The 20309-nt window shown below is 51.0% G+C and overlaps 6 protein-coding genes across 6 annotated transcripts; 5 read left to right on the top strand and 1 right to left on the bottom strand.

Annotated features, from left to right (window-relative positions):
• Positions 1 to 1299: 1299 nt before the first annotated feature.
• CC1G_14055 (heterotrimeric G protein alpha subunit 2) lies at positions 1300 to 3745 on the top strand (the record flags this gene model as incomplete). Its single annotated transcript, XM_002911478.1, has 7 exons — positions 1300 to 1806; positions 2119 to 2285; positions 2598 to 2720; positions 2835 to 2970; positions 3160 to 3279; positions 3385 to 3503; positions 3646 to 3745. 7 exons carry the CDS (start codon positions 1300 to 1302, stop codon positions 3743 to 3745), a joined length of 1272 nt encoding a protein of 423 aa, XP_002911524.1.
• A 350-nt stretch (positions 3746 to 4095) lies between these two features.
• Positions 4096 to 5945, top strand: CC1G_09603 (hypothetical protein). The gene is made up of 4 exons (XM_001829662.2): positions 4096 to 4257; positions 4304 to 4520; positions 4603 to 4825; positions 4868 to 5945. Exons 1-4 carry the CDS (start codon positions 4191 to 4193, stop codon positions 5300 to 5302), a joined length of 942 nt encoding a protein of 313 aa, XP_001829714.2. The 5' UTR covers positions 4096 to 4190; the 3' UTR covers positions 5303 to 5945.
• A 1754-nt stretch (positions 5946 to 7699) lies between these two features.
• On the top strand, positions 7700 to 10567 carry CC1G_09604 (hypothetical protein; the record flags this gene model as incomplete). Its single annotated transcript, XM_001829663.1, has 6 exons — positions 7700 to 7931; positions 8013 to 8150; positions 8231 to 9192; positions 9260 to 9278; positions 9535 to 10198; positions 10255 to 10567. The coding sequence occupies 6 exons, from the start codon at positions 7700 to 7702 to the stop codon at positions 10565 to 10567; spliced, it is 2328 nt and encodes a 775-aa protein (XP_001829715.1).
• A 651-nt stretch (positions 10568 to 11218) lies between these two features.
• CC1G_09605 (hypothetical protein) lies at positions 11219 to 15550 on the bottom strand (the record flags this gene model as incomplete). Its single annotated transcript, XM_001829664.2, has 12 exons — positions 11219 to 11653; positions 11718 to 11888; positions 11944 to 12119; positions 12171 to 12564; positions 12613 to 12968; positions 13142 to 13743; positions 13797 to 14070; positions 14131 to 14242; positions 14267 to 14575; positions 14629 to 14862; positions 14925 to 15028; positions 15082 to 15550. The coding sequence occupies 12 exons, from the start codon at positions 15548 to 15550 to the stop codon at positions 11219 to 11221; spliced, it is 3636 nt and encodes a 1211-aa protein (XP_001829716.2).
• A 382-nt stretch (positions 15551 to 15932) lies between these two features.
• On the top strand, positions 15933 to 17313 carry CC1G_09606 (hypothetical protein; the record flags this gene model as incomplete). The annotated part of the gene is made up of 7 exons (XM_001829665.2): positions 15933 to 16223; positions 16289 to 16402; positions 16460 to 16549; positions 16601 to 16729; positions 16790 to 16957; positions 17019 to 17149; positions 17202 to 17313. The coding sequence occupies 7 exons, from the start codon at positions 15933 to 15935 to the stop codon at positions 17311 to 17313; spliced, it is 1035 nt and encodes a 344-aa protein (XP_001829717.2).
• Positions 17314 to 18266: 953 nt separating this feature from the next.
• Positions 18267 to 19851, top strand: CC1G_09607 (hypothetical protein; the record flags this gene model as incomplete). The annotated part of the gene is made up of 8 exons (XM_001829666.2): positions 18267 to 18444; positions 18502 to 18514; positions 18575 to 18651; positions 18701 to 18752; positions 18804 to 18958; positions 19011 to 19089; positions 19139 to 19480; positions 19535 to 19851. The coding sequence occupies exons 1-8, from the start codon at positions 18352 to 18354 to the stop codon at positions 19849 to 19851; spliced, it is 1128 nt and encodes a 375-aa protein (XP_001829718.2). The 5' UTR covers positions 18267 to 18351.
• Between the last annotated feature and the right edge of the window lie 458 nt (positions 19852 to 20309).

The following is a 20309-nucleotide window of genomic DNA, read 5'->3' on the forward strand; positions in this document are numbered from 1 at the left end:
GGTGACGAGCCTGGGCTGCTCAACGACGACGTCGACGAGCCTAAAGTTGTTTCCCAACGACGATGATGACGGGCAGGACGCGGACGCGGGGAGGCAAGATCGCTCTGTAGTGACGGGTGACGGCGGAGAGTGCTGTGACCAAGAGCGAGGGGGGGCGCCTATCAGAATTCCATCTGTTACTTGGAATCGACGATGACGTTGGAGTCACGGTCACATCGCCCACCATCCAGCTTGCATGGCTCCAGTGCTTGAGTACTTACCAAGAGTCCAAGAAAAAAAAAAAAGAAGGACCGAGACGACTCTGAATAACGAACGAACGAACGAGAAAACAAAACGACACCTCCAAAACGGGCTAAATGACATCCTCCTAAAAAAGGACAAAGGCAATCAATTGCAAGTTGATGTGTGGACCCTCCAACCCGTCCCGTTTGATTTTGAATCCCAACCCTGACCCAATCACTGCTACGTAAGCCTGTTGGTGTACCTCCCCCACGGCACCGTTCCAGCCCTGTTCCTTGGCCAACGGCAATGGATTCTGGAAAGGGAAAGAGGGGATGATTCAGGTTCTGGAAAGGGAAAGAGGGGGAAACGGTGGCGGTGTCAGAGCTCTGGTGGGTGGGAAAAATCCCCCTCGTGCCCTTTACACATCGCACTGCTCTTGTTCTTCCTTTTCGTTTCGTTGTTGTCTTTCTGGTTGTCGTCGTCGTCTATCCGACAATCTAACCTATTACCCCCTTTTTTCTTCCCGCCCCCTGCTATCTAGCTCTATCCCTTCCTCGTTTTTTGCTTTTCGGTTTTCGTTTCGTTGTTATCCCTTTTCGCTTTCGTCTGCTGTTCTCAGGCCCGACCTTTTGGAGGAGAAGAGAAGACATATCAACGAGGGCGTATACCAGAGATAATCAACTCCCCCGCTCGCGCCCGACCGCAGACTATCCGACTTATCGTAGGAGGAGGACCCGACATACCAGGCGAAGGAGAAGTAGGAGGGAAACGACGAAGCATAACCGAGTATCACTCGCGAAGAGACACATACACACGCACTCACGGAGCCCAAGGCCTTGACGGTTTCTCTTTTGGGCGCAGGAGTACGAAGAAGAGGCGCGCATCGACACAGCGACGCCGGCACTAGGAGGAAAGTCGCTCCCTTTGTTTGTTGAAGGAATAGGCGGACCGGGTTAGGAGTGTTGGTTTGGACAAAGAGGAGGACAAAGGAGGTTTCCTTGAGTGTAACTCGACTCGACTCTTCAAATTCAATTCAACCTCGACACTCGGAGATACAGTAGTACAAAGACGACGATAATGGGCGGATGCGTATCGACAGTGGATCGGGCGGGCAAGGCTCGTTCGGACGAAATCGACAGGCAGATTGAGGAGGACAACAAGAGGTTTAAGAGGGAGTGTAAGATTCTGCTGCTAGGTGCGTTCTCTTCTTCCTCCCCGTCCCTCGCCTTCGTCCCTCTCTCTGGCTACCTCACCTCCGCCACCACACCCACACCCACATCCACACCCTTCGTGCGCCACCCAACGCCGACACTCGCACCCGACACTCGCACCTCACCCTTCCCATTCCCGCTGACACCTGTCCTGATACTGATACTGATATGCGCCCCCGCGCCCACAGGCTCAGGCGAATCCGGCAAATCGACCATCGTCAAACAAATGAAGATCATTCACAAGAACGGCTTCACCCCCGCCGAGCTGGCAGAGTACAGACCCGTCGTCTACAAGAACGTCCTCGAGTCTGCGCAGCATGTTGTCCTTTATATGATGAAAGCGGGGTTGGGTTGTGTTGAGTATTCGAATAGGGTGCGTGGAGATTTTTTTTTTCCCTTTGTGTTATCGTTCGGTTCCTTCCTTTGTTTCTGCTATCGCTTCTGCCGTTTTATTTTTGCTATCGATAATCGCTGGCCCGTTCGTCGGCTGTGGTTGGGACGTCGACGGCGCCGCCCACACCGCCTCGTTCGATGGCTTTCTATGGCGTTCTTGGCACCCCGGCCCTGGTCTTCCCACTCTTTTCATTTCCTTCCTCCTCTACGCGCCCACCCGTCCCTCTTCCCCACAACCCCAATTACTCACACCTGACACGCCATAACTGACACTCACCTCGCAAACTTGCAGGCCCTCGCCGATAAAATCCTCGAGTACCGCCTAGACGCACACGGAGACACGCCCTACTTTTCTCCCGAAATTGCAGAAGCGATTGACCAACTATGGAAAGACCCGATTATACCCAAGATTATGGACGAGCATTCGAGCAAGTTTTATTTGATGGATTCGGCGGGGTAGTGAGTGTCGTCTTCTTTCTCATTTCTCATTGTTTTCCTTTAGTCGTTCGTTTGCTTTTACGTTTTCTTTTTTCTTGATGTGTTTCTCGGTTGGGCTGGTTGGGGTTGGAGTCGGTGGGCTGGCCAAGTTAGGGGTCACTACGCTGGGCGAGTACGAGCATGAGGACCTGTTGCCTAAGTATGGCACTACACTGCCTTGACGCATACCCTTGCTTCCCCATATAGCCATCCCAGCACACCCTCCTCCCCCATCAGATACTGTCCACGGAAAGAATACGGTTACTGACTACCCATTTTTCTCGCGCTCTACAGCTTCTTCAGCGAAGTCTTACGGATAGGCGACCCCAATTATCTACCCAACGAAACGGATGTGTTGCGCGCTCGTCAAAAGTCGGTCGGCATTTCGGAGACGAGGTTTACGATGGGGCAGTTGTCGTACGTATCTCTTTTGGATTTTACATTACCGGTATCCTCTTCTAGACTTTATATTCCATTCGTCAAACGACGACAACAACCTTGATGCTAACCCCCTTTCCCTCCCCACAACAGAATACACATGTTCGACGTGGGCGGTCAACGTTCCGAACGCAAAAAGTGGATCCACTGTTTTGAGAGTGTGACGTCTATCATTTTTTGTACTGCGTTGAGCGAGTATGATCAGGTTTTGAGGGAGGAGAAGACACAGGTGCGTTGCTTTTAGTTGTTATGGGTTTGAAGGTCAAGGGGAGAGGGCTGACGGTGAACTCTTGTTATCGATTCACATCGCGACCTTTTTGAACGCACGCACACACCCAAACTCGAAACGACTCGAAACGCTCCCACCACCCACCCACCCACCCAACTGGAAATGAAACCCACTTCTGGCACTGAACAGAACCGAATGGCCGAATCGCTCATTCTGTTTGAATCGGTGATCAACTCGAGGTGGTTCCTCCGCACGTCTATCATCTTGTTCTTGAATAAGATTGATGTGTTTAAGAATAAGTTGCCCAAGGTGAGCTTCTTATCATTTCTCTACCCTCTCTATCGAGCCCGCTCGCCCCTCCCCCCTTCACCCCTCGTTACTGAACTTGCTCGCTAACGCTCACTCGTCGCGCAGGTCCCACTGGAACGCTACTTCCCTGAATACACGGGTGGACCGGACATCAACAAGGCTGCCAAGTACATTTTGTGGAAGTTTATGCAAGCGAATAGGGCTAGGTTGAGTGTTTATCCACAGTGCGTATTTCTCTTTTCTTTTTTTTAAAAATGCATCGGGCGTGTCTTCGTCGCACCATACATGTTTTCGTTGCACCGTATTGAATTGAATAACAATGAATGTCGGATACTAACGTCTGTTTTCTTTTCTACTTTGGCACAGTCTAACGCAAGCGACTGATACTACGAATATTCGACTGGTCTTTGCGGCTGTGAAGGAGACGATTTTGCAGAATGCGTTGAAGGATAGTGGGATTCTGTAATGCGTTAGGTAGGGATCGTGATACACCTACCATTTCCACGCAATCGACATACGGCATTCTATATCTACCATTTCGCGCGACTCGCTGACACCACCATCACCGCCACCGACTACACCGACACCATTACCATAACCACTTGCATCCTTGGCATCCCGCACAACTGCAACCTACTCCTTCGCATCCGGCACCTGTTTCAACGTACCAGTTTTTTTTTCACGGCCTATGAAGATCATCACCATCCATCATCCATCACCATCGTCATTTCAAGAATACGTGTACCATTTACTATCTGTCTTTTTTCTGCATTTTTTGGGCTATCCCTTCTGTCCTTTCCTATCGACCACACACAGCCGCTATCGACCACTCACCCCGCGCTAGCATTTACACCTGCGCTACAGGGAGCCACCAGATCGATGACGTGGTTGGTGGCCAGCTTTTCGACGGCATGAATGGCTTCGACGATGTGGGGTTCCGACGCGTCCTGGATGTCTTCATCCACCCACCTTTTTTATGTCCGTTTTTATGCCCCTGTTTATGACCCTCTCTTTTTTCGTTGAGTTTTTATAACTTCTTTTTCTGTGGGCGTCGTTTTGTCGTTGGCCTGCTCTAGGGAGCGTGGGGAGGAGGAGGGCAGGAGGAGCAGGAGGACAGGAGGAGCAGGAGGAAGGGAGGAGGAAGGAAGGGAGGAGGGTAGGACGGGAGGAGCAGGACAGGAGGGAAGGGAGTACGACAGCAAACCTTCGACCCACGACTCTTTTGGCACGCAAGATTTGGTGTGAGCCATATCTCGACGAGGTACCGACGACGCGTCCCTTCCGGCATCTGCATCACCCCGTGCTCTGCTCTTTCGGCACCAGGTCACCTCAGGATACAGCTCGCGTCGGGATACAGCGCACGTCAGGACACAGTCATCGACGCCGACAGCACAACCGTCACCAACATACGTGCCACATCGCGGACCCAAGCATACCGTCTCCTCAGCGCAACACCTTTTCGAACGTTCGAACCGTGTCCTCAGGCTTCAGAGTCGCCCGGGGGTTGTTGTTGTGCACGTTCGTTGTCGCGCTTCTGGTCGTGGGGGTTGGTTGGGCTTCTTGTCTTTGTCGTGGAGGACCGGGGTAGGCTAGGCGCGTTCCGGGTGTTGACGGTAGGATGGGGTCGAGGCATCCCGGGGGCTGGCGAGTCCGGGCCTCAGTCTGCCGTTCTTCCAAGGTCGGGCCAAACGTTGCTCGACGTTCGGCCATGCGTGCGTTCACCTTCGATCGTTTGGATGTCGGCAGCCCGCGTTCGACCTTTGTCTTTCGACCGTTCACCGACGATGCTCGGCTTTTGACTTCCCACGTTCGACCCTTGGCTCCCGGTATCAAGCTTGCGTTGAGGATGGTGTGTGGTCCTCCGCGTCTCCAACCAGCGACCGATGAACGACATTCCATGTTCCCGGCCGACGAAGGACGATCCATGGGTTTCCGCCCGCATCTTGCTTTCCTTCATTTTGGAAGACATTTGGGATTTGCTATTTTTATGCTTGCGTTTTCCTTATCGGTGTTTTCACGTTGACTTTGCGTGTTTCGCCTTTGTCTGGTTGGGTTTGACCTTTCTAGCGTGCGTCCCCGGCTCTTTGTGTTCGTTTTTGTTTTGGAAGTACATTACCCTCTCCTATGTTTTTTTTATGTTGCTTTTGGCGCTACTTTTGTTTTAATTTGGGCGTACGCTTTTCTTTTTCTCTTCTCGTGTGTGTGTTTTGGTCCTCGACGGAGGATCGGGCGCTTTCTTACAACTTGCTAACTGACGGCTGTTTTCGTCACGCGCTACTACTGACGGTTGTTTCGTCTGGTTCTTCTTTTACTATGGGTGGGCGGAAACCCTTTTCTTTTTTCTTTATCCTACGTATTTTTAGTTTTTTGAGTGTGTTTGATTCGTATATTACTACTGTTACCTATCCTCCCCCTTGTCGTTTTTTTTTTTTTTGTGTTTTTTTTTTTTCTGTCTCTGGCTCTATCTCTGTTTCCTATCTCTCTGTCCTATCCCTCATTCTTCCGAACTACTGTCTATCTCTCTCGTCTCTCGTCTCTATCTCGTCTCTCTCGCCTCGACTCGACTTTTCCTCATCTCTCATGTCTCATCTCGTCCCTCTCATCATTCTATACTCTTGTGTTAGGTCTACTTTTTTGGATTGTACAATATATATTTTTTTCTTTTTTCTCGTCGACATCTCTCAATCTTCGTGGTCAAGTTCTCCGAGGGTCTATCCTTAGTTAGTCTTAAGGAAACTACCTATATTCGTTTGTATGTGTTTGTCTTCTGACGGTCTTTGCATGGTGCCATTTTAGCTTCTCTCTTCACTTTCTTTCCTTGGTCGTTGGGACTCGGTTAGCGCTCGAAATGGGGAGTCATGATTGCTTGAATCACCTGTGAGGCTACGTTTTCGCCTTTCTATCTCCCAACGCCCTCATACAAGACGTATGTTTTCTCTTCCTGGGAGTGTAGTACAGGTCCCTGAGACCAGATCGAAGCGACATGGATGGTGGTTGTGGTGGGAGATCTTCGCCTCAATCCAGCAAAACATACGAGAACTCTGCCGGGCCCCCTCCTGGCCAATCGCCTCGCTTCCTTTTGTTTTCGAATTTCGATTGTATAATATAAAGCCTTTTCGGCACTCCCAGATGGATCCCCATAGTATATGCTATATCTTACTGCACAATCCGTGATGTGCAATCTCCATAGGTTGTCGGTGTAGGAATCTGTCTGGACTCGCACATATGAGCACAGGGTACTCCTTTGACCACCTACGCCGTCGGAATGATAAAATCGTAGTCGGTACGCTGAGGATCTGTGCGATGCGACACCATCGTCGGGCCTTTACGGTCTAATTGGCAGTGTGTTCCTTCTTAAGTTGTTTTCAATAACGGCCCGAGATCTATTGTTTGTGCCCTATATAAGGTGGATATCCGGAGTCTAGGACACCGTACATCCATGGTTATCAAAATCCCCTACTGTTCATCGTCCCTTCATGGTGTCGGAGCCGGTGTTTAATCATCATGATAAGAGCTCGACTTTCGATTTCTTTGAGTCGTCAGACGGTCGGAGCCGGCATCGTGAACGCTTTTAATGCGCACCTTCCACCTATCATTATATCTCGACGTTGCTACTCAATCTTCGTGGTCAAGTTCTCCGAGGGTCTATATAATCTTTGAGGTCTTTGAGGCGGCGGGAAGTTCTGTGGCTGTCAACTCACTCACTCTCTTCTCGCGGTGTCGGTCCCTCTGCAGAGTGAGGAGTCCTACGTAGTATGAAGTTTGGTGGAGAAGAGAAGGTGCACCGTCTTCCGCGGTGGACTCGCAGGGAATTCGAAGAGACTCGGATGTTTCGCAAAGAAGAGAAGGTGTGGTTGGGATGACGACTAGAAGCCCACCACTACCGTGACGAAGGGCGTGTGGGGATTGGAGCTTGTGCCGGGAGGAGGAGGGCAAGAATCAGAAAGGTGTCCGGGCTCGGGGGTTGCAAGTGTTCCTATTTCTCCGAGAATGTGGGTTAGGATGCAGGGTACTTACTACACCTGAATGGTTTTTGCTTACTATTCCTGCGCGTATGTAGAACGACCATCAGGGTCTGAATCGCAGATGGGGGAACTATAGTCTATAGAATATCGAGCCTGGGGTCAGGGGGACTCGGAGGGCAGACTCGGATGGAATCCTGGATGGACGATGGTGAGAGGAACTTTATTCGGGGAGGTTCGAAGTTTCGAAGGGTTCGAGGTTTCGAAATTCGAATTCGTAGGCGGTACTAGGGCGCCTGAATATATGTATGTTGGACGTCGAACATTGACTCATTGAAATCCATGACTCTCAGGGCTTGAGGCTCGACTTCGACTCACTCACCTTCCTGCACCCACCCACCTTCGACGCGGTCGCTTCAGCTGACTCGACGTGGACGCTTTTAAGTTGAAGGATAGCGATGGCCGACCATATAGTCTTGGGCGCTTTCAGAATCCAGTTTTCATTCGTCTTTTTATTGTCCTTTACCACGCTGGTGGTTTTGGGGGATGTGCCTGGCACTGCGGAGACGAGTGTAGAGGGGAAGGCGAGGATCGATAGGGAGGCGATTGTGAGGAGGTTTAATCCTGTCCGTCGGCACAGTTCGCCTCTGGGTCAGGGAGGGGAGGGAGAGGTTACGCCTTTGCAGATCGGTACGTCTTTCCTTGAATTTCTATCCTTCCTGTTCGTTGATTCGAATTGACTTTAACTGACTGGGCAATTTGGCCGGACAGGAAACGGCGATTTCGCGTTCAACACCGACATCACTTCATTACAAACTATCCATCCTTTCAATATCCTCTCTTCGTGGGGGTGGAAGGAGGATGCGTATCCGGTTGGGCGGACGAAGGAGGATATTGAGCAGTACCAAGGTGCGCACAAACCTCTCTATGTTCAGGCTACACTCCTCATCCGAACGTCTGATTTACTTGGGATTTGGATGGATGATTAGGCGCAACATGGCCCAACCAACATGGCATGCAAGTTCCATACGATTTTGGCGGTCCTCCTGATCTCGAGGCGTATTTGAGGGGCAGTCCTAATCGGGCTAATCTTGGGAGGATCGGGCTCGTCGTCCTCGACGGAGATGGGTCCAGCACCAGTCAAGATGGAGATGAACCTACTGCAAATGGAGACGTAAAGCCCATCGAGATCAGACCGGAAAACATCCACAACGCGACGCAGACTTTGGATTTATGGAGTGGGATTTTAACAAGCAGGTTCGAGTTGTTTGGGGAGGACGTTGTGGTTAGAGCTGCGGTGGATATGGGGAGCGATACGGTTGGGATTAGTGTCGAGTCGAAGCTGTTGTTACAGGGGTCCGGCAAAGGGAGGAAAAGGAGACTCGGTCTGTTCATTGACTTTCCGTGGAACGAAGGGCGGGAGAAGTTTGCTGCGCCTTTCGTTGGGTATTGGAACGAGACGGAGAAGCATATCACGAGTCTTTCGTTTGTGTCTGGGGGATCTAGTTCAGGGGAAGAGGATGAAGATGGTAAGGTTACAGGCGGTGGAGGAAGGAAGGTGGCGAGGATTACGCACCGGGAGTACCAGACTACTTCCTACGCTTACATCTCCGGCTCGTTCGACATAACGCGGGACTCGCCGTACAAGCATCGCTACACCATCCTCCCCTCCTCAGCGCGCTCAACGACACTCTCCCTCTCAGTCCACTTCTCGCCCAACGCCCTCCTCAACGCCTCTTCGATCCCTTCCTCCCAGCGTATCTTCACGTCTTCTCGCGATGGATGGAGGAAATACTGGGAGGAGTCGGGGTTCATCGACGTCTTGACTGGATCTACGGATCCGAGAGCGGAAGAATTGCAGAGGAGGATCATCTTGAGTCGGTACTTGATGCGTGTTAATGCGGCGGGCGAGACGCCTCCGCAGGAGAGTGGGTTGGTTAATAATGGTTGGGTGAGCCCCGTTTATTCCTCGCACCGCTGATAAATACGGGACGCTAATCTAAGGCGCTCTGGTCTAGTTTGGAAAGTTCCATATGGGTGCGTTTCGGTTGAGATTTAGCCTATTTGCTAGCGAAAAGCTAACCTTTGGCGCTTATTTCTGGAATCCTTTGGTGCAGAGATGTATTTCTGGCACAAGGCACATTGGGCCTTATGGAACAACTGGGATATTCTTAATCGTTCGTCGTCGGTTTATCATCGGTTTTTGGAGTCGTCGATCTGGAGGGCTAGGGAGCAGCAGGGTGCGGCCCCACATCCGTGACTTAATCTCGACATTGACCTCTATCTTTATTAGGATGGAAAACAGGCGCTAGGTGGCCAAAGATGACCGATCCTTCAGGTCGCTCCTCCCCTGGCGAGTTGAACAACCTCTTAATCTGGCAACAACCCCACCCGCTCGTTTTTGCTCAATACGAACTGCGTTCCGTTCAATCGCCATTGTCGGCGCTCACCACCGACGAGAGAACACGAAAGGAGCGCGAAGTATTGGAGAAGTGGAGGCCCGTGGTAAAAGAGACGGCAGATTGGATGGCCGAGTTTGCGTGGTTTAATGAGACGAAGGGGACGTACAACCTTGCTCCGCCTATCCACGTCGTTTCGGAGGATACGAATCCAAATCGGACGTATAACCCTGCTTTCGAGTTGGCGTATTGGAGGTTGGGTCTGGGTCTAGCGGAGGAGTGGTTTGAGCGACTTGGCGAGGAGGATGCATCTCGGTCGAGGTGGAGGGAGGTGAGGGAGAACCTGGCTCATCTCCCATTCGACAAGGAAAGAGGGCTGTACCAGATATATGAAGGGATTGAGAGTGATTTTTGGATGGATGAGAAGTATACGAGCGATCATCCGGCCCTGGTGGGGCTGTATGGGTGGTTACCACCGACTGACGGCTTGGACACTGTGATTGCGAGGAAAACAGCGGAAGAGGTGTGGAAGAGGTGGAATATAACCAATTGCTGGGGGTATGGTCTCACTATTCTTCTCATAATAGTTCTCGACTAATCAATTACACCTGTAGATGGGACTTTCCGATGCTGGCGATGTCAGCTGCGCGCCAGGGCAACCAGGCAAAAGCGGTCGAATGGTTACTTCATCCCTTGTTTGCGTTCGCTGACGCTGGGATGCCGATTGGAGGTGCGAGGGTTCCGACGCCTTATTTCCCGGGCTCTGGAGGGCTGCTTTATGCTGTGGCGATGATGGCTGAAGGCTGGGATGGATTTGAGTTGGACGAGGGTAGAGCAGTAGGGCGAGAGGGAATGGACTATAGGCAGGCGCCTGGGTTCCCCGAAGGGTGGGATGTGAGGACTGAGGGGATCGACCGTGCTTTGTAGTACGTAGATCGAACTTTTGATTCAGCTGTATGTGGTCGATGTTGTCACCCTGTACTTCCCCGCTCCCGCCTCATACGTTCTAAGTAGAGGTATGTTGCGGAGGTGACTGGTTCAGCTATGCCAAGCATCCTCATTCAGTGGCGCTACCTCTATCAACCCGACTCCGACTTCATTCACACATGTATCGACTGAATAGACTGATCTTTGAACGTCCTACCTACATACGTTGATCTCCACGAAGGGCCGAATAGATCCAATACTCCTCGAGTTCCGGACAGCCTCTGAATTCCATCCGAGTCCATCCTGAGCCTTTCATTTATCGGTGAAGCCAAACACCCGAATCTTACGGGTGGACACTACACCACCAATTTGGCCAGAGCCCACCGTGATGTCGGGGATTGATGTTGGCTAAGGTGGGACGGTGATGTCGGGCAGTCCTCACATGGATGTCCACCGGATATCATTGTCCGAATATCGCTGAGACATCAACTTGGGATCCTCAGGGCATCGGCAGATGGTCATTGGGACCTCGGTAGGGATGTTATCTGGTCATCGACGTAAGAAACTCGGCGCAGAGCTATGTGTGAGGTCCTGGAGGATAGGGTTCCATTGGGTCTGGTTGCATGTACAGTCTACGTAGAAAATAATACATCAGGCATGTCCGTCTACGTCCTCCATCTCATCATCGAGCTCAGGTTCGTCAACTGGGGGGTCGATGGCCATCTGTGTTGTAGCCGCAGCTTTTCTATTTTTCTCCCTTGTTGCTTGCGCTTTCCGCTGAGTTTCCGCTCGTTTTTCCGGACCAATGATGCGAAGTTTGGCGGCCGCGGACTTGCGATGAGCCTCACTATCAATACTGAATGGGGTTGGTTGGAGTAGTTCCCTTGGGAGGGTCTTGCGGATGAGATGTAGATTATGGAGAGAGTGAGTATTTAGAAAGTATCGAGGCTTCTGGGCGTGCACGATCGCAGGCTTCGGAATGGACGTTGAGATCCTTTCTTGCATGACATTCTTCGGGCCTTGTTCAGTGATAGAGCACCCGGCGGACACGCAGTCGTGTTGAGCATTGAAAGCAAACAATACATTCTGTAGTTGGCAAAATGAGTGACGTTCCCATTGACAGAATTAAGGCCCTTGTATTAGAACTTACTGAGGGTGCCATGGCTACTCGCTCGCCCGCTGACTCGAGGATGGGCATCTGCATTCGTTCATCTCGTGCTGACAATATCGTGAACCGGTCAATCACAACAAAAATGTTTCCATCGACAAGGGCTGCCCCTGTTCTGGCCAAAATCTTGAATATACGGCCGGAGTGGACCTCCTAAGAGTGGAATAATGAGCCAGATCGCAAGATAAGAAGCAAGGAAGATGCGTACCTCCCCCTGCTTGTAGAAGACCCAGAAGTCCACCTTGCACAGATCTTTCGATTGAGAGATCACATACTTGCAATGATCCAATGTTTCGTCGCCAGGCAGGCCGGTCACATCGAGGAGATTCAGGGAAGCGCTTGTACCAGGGTGGAGCTGCCTTCGTGCCTGGAGCTTTACAGTTCCTGCGGGACGCCGTCAAAAACATTGAAAAGAAGGGATTGAAACGTGCGCACCTCTCTCCAGCCGCTTCTCATCAGCCCATCCAAGTCGGCGCTGGATTTCGGCGTTCGTCGTAAACAAAAGACGGATCTCAACACCTGCCTGGACCCAATGACCCCTGTGCTTCCACCACCCGCTGCTTATGAGATGTTTGAATCGCTCCATTTTGCCCAACGTGGTTGCGATGTCCTTGCTAGGTGACAGGTGGTTGGAAAAGACGCTGCACATCCGGAAAATCGCATTCCAGCATTCGAAAACCTCTGTTGAGTAGAGGATTGCCGGACCGAAACGTCGAATGTCGTCGACCAGATGGGTCAGAACATGGAGTTTGACTTTAACCAGTATTCTTCCGGGGTCGAAGAGCGCCCAAACATCGAGAAGGTTGTCAATCAGAACTTGAAGATCACTCTAATTGACGCAGTGAGCCTTCTGTCGTTTGAATGGCCGGCGACGTACCAGATATTCTTCAATGTTGTCAATCTCGGCGATCCAGAGCATGGCCCCAAGCTCCCCTGAAGCTCTCCATAATTGGAATACGACGTCAGAGCAGAGATCGTGAAGGTGGAAGATGGCCAGCTGTTGCAACACCTTGAAGTGCTTTCCAATCAACGAATTCTTGTATTGTACCAAGTATTTAGCGCGCGGTGGAGCAGTGGTCAGGCCTGCGAGGATAGACGATTCAAGGCGAGTTGCAAAAATTGCCTCCTCTGCCTTGCTCCAACCCTTCGACGTCTCGTGCCAAACATACTTCTTGTTTCCAAGAAGCCATGTGTGCAGAATCTCGACAGGCGTGTCAGAATGGGGATTTATTCCTGTCGAAATGGAAGTCAGTAGATGAACCAGGCGAATAGACAAAGGATGTCCTGAGGACTAACCACGACAATTAAGTAGGCTGCTGTAGTGCACGCCAGGGCGTAAGTCTGTTGGAGGATCTTCGTATCTCCGTAAGTACATAACCACTAATTCGGGCTGAATAAAACCGTACCTTTGTTGTCAAAGCTGTCTTCGGGAAGCCACACGATTTCGTTCCAGAGCTCATGCTGTATATTTCGCTGAATGGCCTCTTTGAGCCGGATTCTGTCTTCACGGGACATCCTCTCATTGAGCCGAGGGTCTCGCGTTAGCCTGTCTCTCATTCGCTGCGCTTGGAGTTCCTGGGATTTGGAGAACATGAGCTCGATCCAATGTTGCGAGATCTTGTCCTTGACGCCGGATTGAGAAATGTTCGACTGAAGATCATCGCGTTTTCCATAGCAGGCAAGGCGAACCTGCGCTTTCACTGTATCAATTGTTTCCATGACCCGCCGGGGACGTCCAGGCTTGGGAGCGTTTATCAGAGCACGTCTCGATGGTAAGAGTAACGGCTGGAGTACCTTGAAAAGGGCGCAGTATCCTTCATCTGTTTCTTTCTCTTCATCGCGACCTCCTGTCGTATCCCGTCGACAATTACTGAGACCATTTCCCCCAATGTGGGAAGCGTGCTCGGACTGCTGCGGATTGTCCGCTGGGAGAAGGTGAGGGATGAGCTGGAACAAAATTTCTTCTTTGTTCTGACAATCGTAGGCCAAATGCCAGATATCCTCGTCGCTATGATCACGGTTAATGGCGATAGGTTAACTAGATATCATGTAAGCACTCACAAGTCTTTAACCAGCGCAACGAACTGTTCCGAGCTCGACGCAAACGAGGACGTGGAGCAGAAGCGTACAAAATATTCCTGCGAGAGAACTTTATGAGGAAGACTGAGGTTCTGGATATAGATGTTGGTATGCGGGTTGTATTGCTTGCTAACATTTCCAGAAACGTCGTCACTCCAAGGCATAACACGCATCCGATACATTGGACGACCACCAGCCTTTGTCCGTAATGGGTGGGGCGGGCCAATATCCTTCATCCAGGCCTGAGAGCCAATCGCTAATTTCAGATTGAATAAGTATAAGCAAGCCCGACCGTGATCAAATGGGATCTACACACCAGTGAAGCGCAATTTGTACTTTTGCTCGCCATCCAAATCCACAGCATTCCTGGTCAGCTCGGAAGCGGGGACATTCACCAGATCCGGATCCGCTATGGAAAATGCCTGTCCCTACAAATTCCATCAGTCACTGACCCACATAAACACGCCTTGGAAACTTGCCTCTTGGCTATATGAAAGGACGTAACATTCGGCGTGAACCGCACTCCGGATTGTCACCCACCGGATAGGCAGGACGAAGCTTCCATCACGACGCTCTGTGATTTCCTTGATATAGAAGTGCTTCCTCTCTTGCACACTCCCATCATACCACATTGGGCTCAATTCATCGACGGGGACCTCTTTGAGCCATTTCTCTGCTTGCCACATCTCAGATACCGGGAGGCTCCGATCGACTTCAGGGTATAACGAAAATTGGTTGCGAACCATTGGGTTGGCCCAGTCCTGCGACGTTGGGTGGGTCATCGAAACATAGAGGCGGTCATTCGAGTACTCACCAGCGCGATTAGCTTTGCAGGGTGGTTCATGTAGAAATGGTTCCCTTGAGAGGATGTGTGATGCTCAGGTGAGAACCCGATGGCCCCTTGGAGTTCGTTCTGCAGTTTTCGAAGACGAGAAAAGGTAGGTACATCTGGGGTGCCACATTCACGCATCACCCAAAGTATTGCCTTCATATGGTCATCTGAAAGGCGCAGGCGTGGAAGGTTATCCAGCATATCGAGCATGAACATCTGGCTCGCGAAACGATCAACATTTTCCGTGCGCAGACCAACGAGGTTGAGCTTGGACTCACCGTCTTTGATCCATACGGACTCCAACTCTCGTCGCAAACAGGTGGGTATCCAAGTGCGTCCATATCGTCGATATCGTCTGATTCTGCAACATTGTCTTCCAGTTCTGTCATTCTCGTCGTTAATAAGTGGAAGTCGCGGTAGAATTGTCAAACTCACCCAAACCCCGCAGCGCCTCCAGAGTTGCAGATAATCCGTCGGTGAAGTCTTCATTGTGATCTTCCTCGAATACATTGCTCACGCTGCTAATAAGGTCGTTTCGATAAATTGCAAGGTTGGCAAGCTTGGTGTAAAGCTGCTGTCGGCGCTCCTTCTCGCGATGCTCTGGATCCTCTCCAGCTAAGAAGGGTACCCGGGTTCCATTCTGATATACATGGCCTTCAGCAAATACCACACCTCCTAGCAGTGAAACATCTGCTTCATTGGCCACATTCCCGTCTGGTCTGACCATGGCGTTGTCCGCAAGGTAGTCGGTGATATCGTGCTGCAGAGTGGCAGGACTGGTGAGTGTTTGCTCTGACGCCGAGTTGTTTGGAGCTGCGCTGCTTGACTGCGACACTGACGCTTCTTCTAAGGCTTCAATATGTCCTTTACTCGAAAGATGACCAGCCTTCGATGTCTTAAGCATCCTTGCAACTCTGGATGCGTGTCGCCTGTTTGAACACACAAGGCAGATAATTTCTCTGTGCGTATCATCCGCCCACTCGAAGCCTGATAGATCGCAAAAAGTTTGGTGACGAGCCCTTTGCTTTTTATGAAAGAGGAACACACCGTCAGGAGGAGATTTGGAGGTCCTTACAGGGGCCATGTTTTCGTCTGCCCGGACTTGGGATCCGGAACTCAGCAGACACCTGAAGCAAGAAGAGCTTGCCGCACGTGACGGCGTTGCAACTCATCATCTCGCCTTGTCCTTCGCTTCGTTCTCTCTCTCACTTGCTCTCGTTTTCTCCTTTCATCTCACTTGTTTACGACGCCCCTTCCCATTCTTTCTGTCCCCTTTCCGTTACTTTATGCCTCTGTCCCTAAACGACCTACTTTACCAACCCACTCCGGAGCGCCCTGCTCCTTCACCCGTCACGTCCCCAAGCGCCAGCTCACGCATTGGTACATCCACCAGTCGCAGCTCTAGCCCTGACAGCGACAGCGAGCATGTGATGCCCCAAGTGGGCGGTAGTGGGACTGCAACCACTTCACGAAAACGTCCATACGAGGACTACACGACATTTGCAACTCAGGCTGCTCGCAATGTTCGCCTCAGGCCCGGCTCTGAGGGCGAAAAAGCTGTCGTTCAATTCGCAAAGGTATGAATAATAAATATCTCTCTTCTTTATTCATGGTCACCCAGTCTCACACGTCACGGCTGCAGCTGTCGAGTCCAGCCCAACGGATTGCTCTCTATGCTAACCTCCAGTCAATGTCAGAACATCTCCACACCATCAACCCAGCCGATGCAATGTACGAAATACCAAGCAAGCTAGTGGTTTGTGCTATCGTTTACTTCACGGCTAGCCCTACTCACCGCCCGTTCCTTCCATAGCACCGCATTGACCGCTCTGCATTCCTTACCCTTATTTCGCCAACGTGTTCAAGGTATCTGAAGCAGAGGGGGCCCCTCGGAATGATCTTGGTAAAATCGTCATCACAGTCGCACCTTTATGTTCCTAACAAGTCTTTTCAGGAGCATCTTGAGGCGCACCCGTCCTGGGGCCTCACCACTGCGATCAAAGAAGACAAAAGCAAGTATGACATTATTGTCAAAAAGATCCAGAAGGCCCTCACCAATCGGAGGAATGCGATCAAGTCGACTGTGCGCATGCCCCCATCCTCATTTTACGTCTCCTGTTTAGCTCATGTCGTCTCTTTCTAGCTCAAAGCCTCGCTGGAAATCATAGCACCCGAAGATCGCGCGACCAACGACAAAACTGGGAAGACGGATATTGTCCAACTCACCGACAACATTCTGTCGGGAGGTGATAGCTTGGTTGTGCGGCGACCCGCAGCCACACTGGCTATGCTTGCTCGTTTCGCATACTTGGTGAGTCTCGCCGCTCTTTCCTACGCACGAATTCAGGGCCAAAGACTCATTCTCCGCTCAGCGCGGACTCTACGTCGATTCCATTGAGAAACCCAAGGAGGAACCCGAACTGGTCAAGGACTTCTGGAAAGGCGTCGATATGAAGCTCCAGGAGGTTCGCGAGGTTAAAGAAACTGAGCAGCGGCTTTCAAGGTATGGTCCACATCCCGTACAGAGTTCGGCACGACTCACCATATCTGTTAAGCTACTTCGCCGGGGTCCTGGAGCTGGACTTCGCTCGATGGGGTGACATCGATCGCACAGGAATCAGCACAGCTACATTCGACCCTCTCGCAAACGATGACGCCGCCAACTAATTATCCTCAAGTAATCCACATCTCGACACGTCGCTCTCGTTACACTTTACCATACATCATTTAATTCTGCGCAACCAGTAATATAATTCCGTGCTTGTTTCTATTCAGTCTTGATCAGTAACCTAATGCACACCACCGTTGCCTACTACTCTTCGTGTAATTACCAAACTCTGAAGCCAATACGAGCAATTTGAGCTGAACACAGTCTCTGAAACCTGTCTGGGCAAGCAGCAATCAAGATTGGATCTCTCTATTTCAGATGTTCGTGAGGCAACTGGCGGTGACCTCAGAGACCTCAGCCAAACCCCCGTGAAATCTCTTGAAGGCCTTACTTTGACATCGCACTCAACGTACCCAGAAGGTCGCCCTGGATGCCCTTCCAAGCTCACTCCCGTTCTCTGTGGGAGCTCAGGATTGATATCCCCTGACATCAACTGTCTGGCGAGCTCAAAAAAATCGATGATTTTACATCACGCTAGCTCAAGGCGACGTCGGGAGACATTCGGGAGCGGACCTCCCGAGATCGTTTCGGGGATCTCTATCAGACGTCACCCCATATTGGTGGTGTAGGGGGAAAGTGCTGCCGAGTACCAGGCACCAGGCGTTGACGGTTTGACTGGCCACTGGGTCCAGAGTCATGGCTGGGCACTGAGATCCTCGCGCGAGACACACCGAGCGTTTACCTTCGTCTCTGGGTTTGATTCTGGGGAATGGAAACTGCACAAACCTGGCATTGCTCCCTATGCTGGGAACATCGTGAGAAGAGGCGATTTACGTGAACCCCTAAGCACACTCAGCACCCTCAGCCGAGCTGCAATTCAATACCCTTGTTCAATTTTTTCATGGTTCACGCTCCGCTCAATGACGATCCCTGGGGCTCAGACGTCGTTCCGCTCTTTCCCTCCTATTCACTCCACCCGTTATCCTCTCTAACTGTCCGCCTGCGCCGACGCATCCGTCTATGCTTCTAGGACAGCCATTCGTTTGAACACACCGCGCACGAGGTTGAAGTTCAGCGATTAGTGGCTGTTGGAGAAGATGTCACGGCTCGAACACGAGACGGATCCAGCAGTTCAGGCAGAGAAAGATCGACAGCTAATGCTATTCTCGCTGCTGGGTGTCTTTCTTGGGGTGAGTAGCGACTTTGGATACACGTGCGTGGAAGCTGAATTCTGGTTTGCTTGCCAGGTCTGGTTATATGGTGCGTAAATCCACATTCTCCATGGTGAAGCTTAAGTGACGTCGTCTCCTCAAATCCTAGGAATATACGTGGTCCTTTTCGCCAGGTCGGTTCAGATTAAACTTAAGAAAAAATCATCAGAGACACGCCCTGCATCGGTTGGTAATCGCTTCCTCACTATGAAACTGGGCTAACACGAAGGTACAGGTATTCTTCTACTCTAGTATCTTAATGTTCATAATTATCACCGTAAACACTGGTCAGCTGTCTCGAAGTTTCTTTCTTTCCGCTCGGTCTAACGACTTGACAGCTTTCGCCATTCGTCGTTATGCCCATGCTTTCACCACCTTCGCGTACACGACGAACGAAATCCCATTGATGTATCTCTTCGACTATACGTTATGGGACAATTCCGGCTGTGTCTTCATGCTCAACCTCCTGGTTTGGATGGCAGATGCTCTGGCGGTACGTTCCCTTGTTCAAGAAAGCCCCGTTACCCCTGACCACGCCGGTGTAGATCTACCGTTGCTACCTAATCTGGAACGACAGCCTGCTCGTCATTCTCTTTCCTTCCGCTCTGCTACTGGTTAGCATTAGTACGCCATCCGTTCTTATCCTACCCGCTTTCCACTCATTTTCCTTCAGTAATCAACAGCATTACCTTCTCTTGGTTCCTCGACATGACGTCCGTCGATTCGGATTTGGCTATGACCTTGCTTAAGTTGGTCTACCCCATCAATATCTCCCAGAACATCGTCACGACCTCCTTAATTGCCGTCCGAATCTACCTCCAGCATCGTCTTTCTCGCAAGGCGGGCTTGAACAACCTCGCTACAACATCCAGCGGCGTGCACTTGCTCACCGTGATGCGAATTGTGATTGAGAGCGCTATGCTCTTCACTGTTCAGCAGATCGTGATGATGATATTGCTCTATAGTGGGCATATGGCCGAGATGATATTCCATGGCACTACAGCACCGACGATAGGTGAGCATCTAGGTCGCCTTACGCCTATCTCGCGGACTGACTCTTGTATGACAGGTATCATTTTCCTCCTAATATCTGTCCGCTCCTATGAGGCCCAACGCGCCTCTCAGCGCCCATCTACCTGGGACGGGGAGGGAACTTCCTGGTCTCGAGAATGGAGCGTCGCCACACACAGATCGACCCAAACAGACATCCAGTTCGATCCAATCGGAACAGCGACATCCTCCACTCCGCGACAAAGAAAATCGAATGTCCAAGTCATAGCAATCTACGATGGGGAAGATGGCGAGAGAAGCGAGAGTGACATTGGGATCAGCGACAATGGTGATCACGGTGAATTGAAGCTGAGAACATTAGGTTCCGGTGTTTGACCCTTTGAATGAAATTCAACTCTTGTCGTATTCAATGTGAACATCCAACGCTTGAAAGATAAGGTTTCCAGGGACATGAGTGAATTGAGTGTACGTACATGCCTACACACCGAGCATTGAGACTGCTCCGACATAGGCGTCTGGATACCCGAATATAAAGAGGGATTTAAATGCCGTTCGTAAGCTCCAATGACGGCGAACATGACTTTACGACACTTTAGACGAGGTGGCGGTAATTTGGGGACGGATCGAATTCAGTCCGAATCGAGTAGATATTGAATGGATACGACATTGGAATCAGGCATCAGGTACATCCATTCCAGCTGTTGGAAGCATGTGCCGCTTTAGCTTGAATATCGGATGTATTCTGGACAAAGTCGCGGCATCGCAGAAGGGAAGGTCAAGAAACTGCCTTTCTTTAGGTGGAAGAATCGCACGTTACCCCAGTAGCACGTCAA

The sequence above is a fragment of the Coprinopsis cinerea genome, assembly GCF_000182895.1.
Source record: "Coprinopsis cinerea okayama7#130 chromosome 3 map unlocalized cont3.3, whole genome shotgun sequence".
NCBI lineage: Eukaryota > Fungi > Basidiomycota > Agaricomycetes > Agaricales > Psathyrellaceae > Coprinopsis > Coprinopsis cinerea.

Bases quoted from the DNA above. Each gene is read 5' to 3' on its own strand.
- CC1G_09603 (XM_001829662.2), top strand. From the start codon at position 4,191: ATGAATGGCTTCGACGATGTGGGGTTCCGACGCGTCCTGGATGTCTTC. The intron at 4,258-4,303 runs GTCCGTTTTTAT...TTTTTCGTTGAG, and splicing joins CATCCACCCACCTTTTTTAT to TTTTTATAACTTCTTTTTCT. The intron at 4,826-4,867 runs GTTGGTTGGGCT...GGACCGGGGTAG, and splicing joins TCGCGCTTCTGGTCGTGGGG to GCTAGGCGCGTTCCGGGTGT.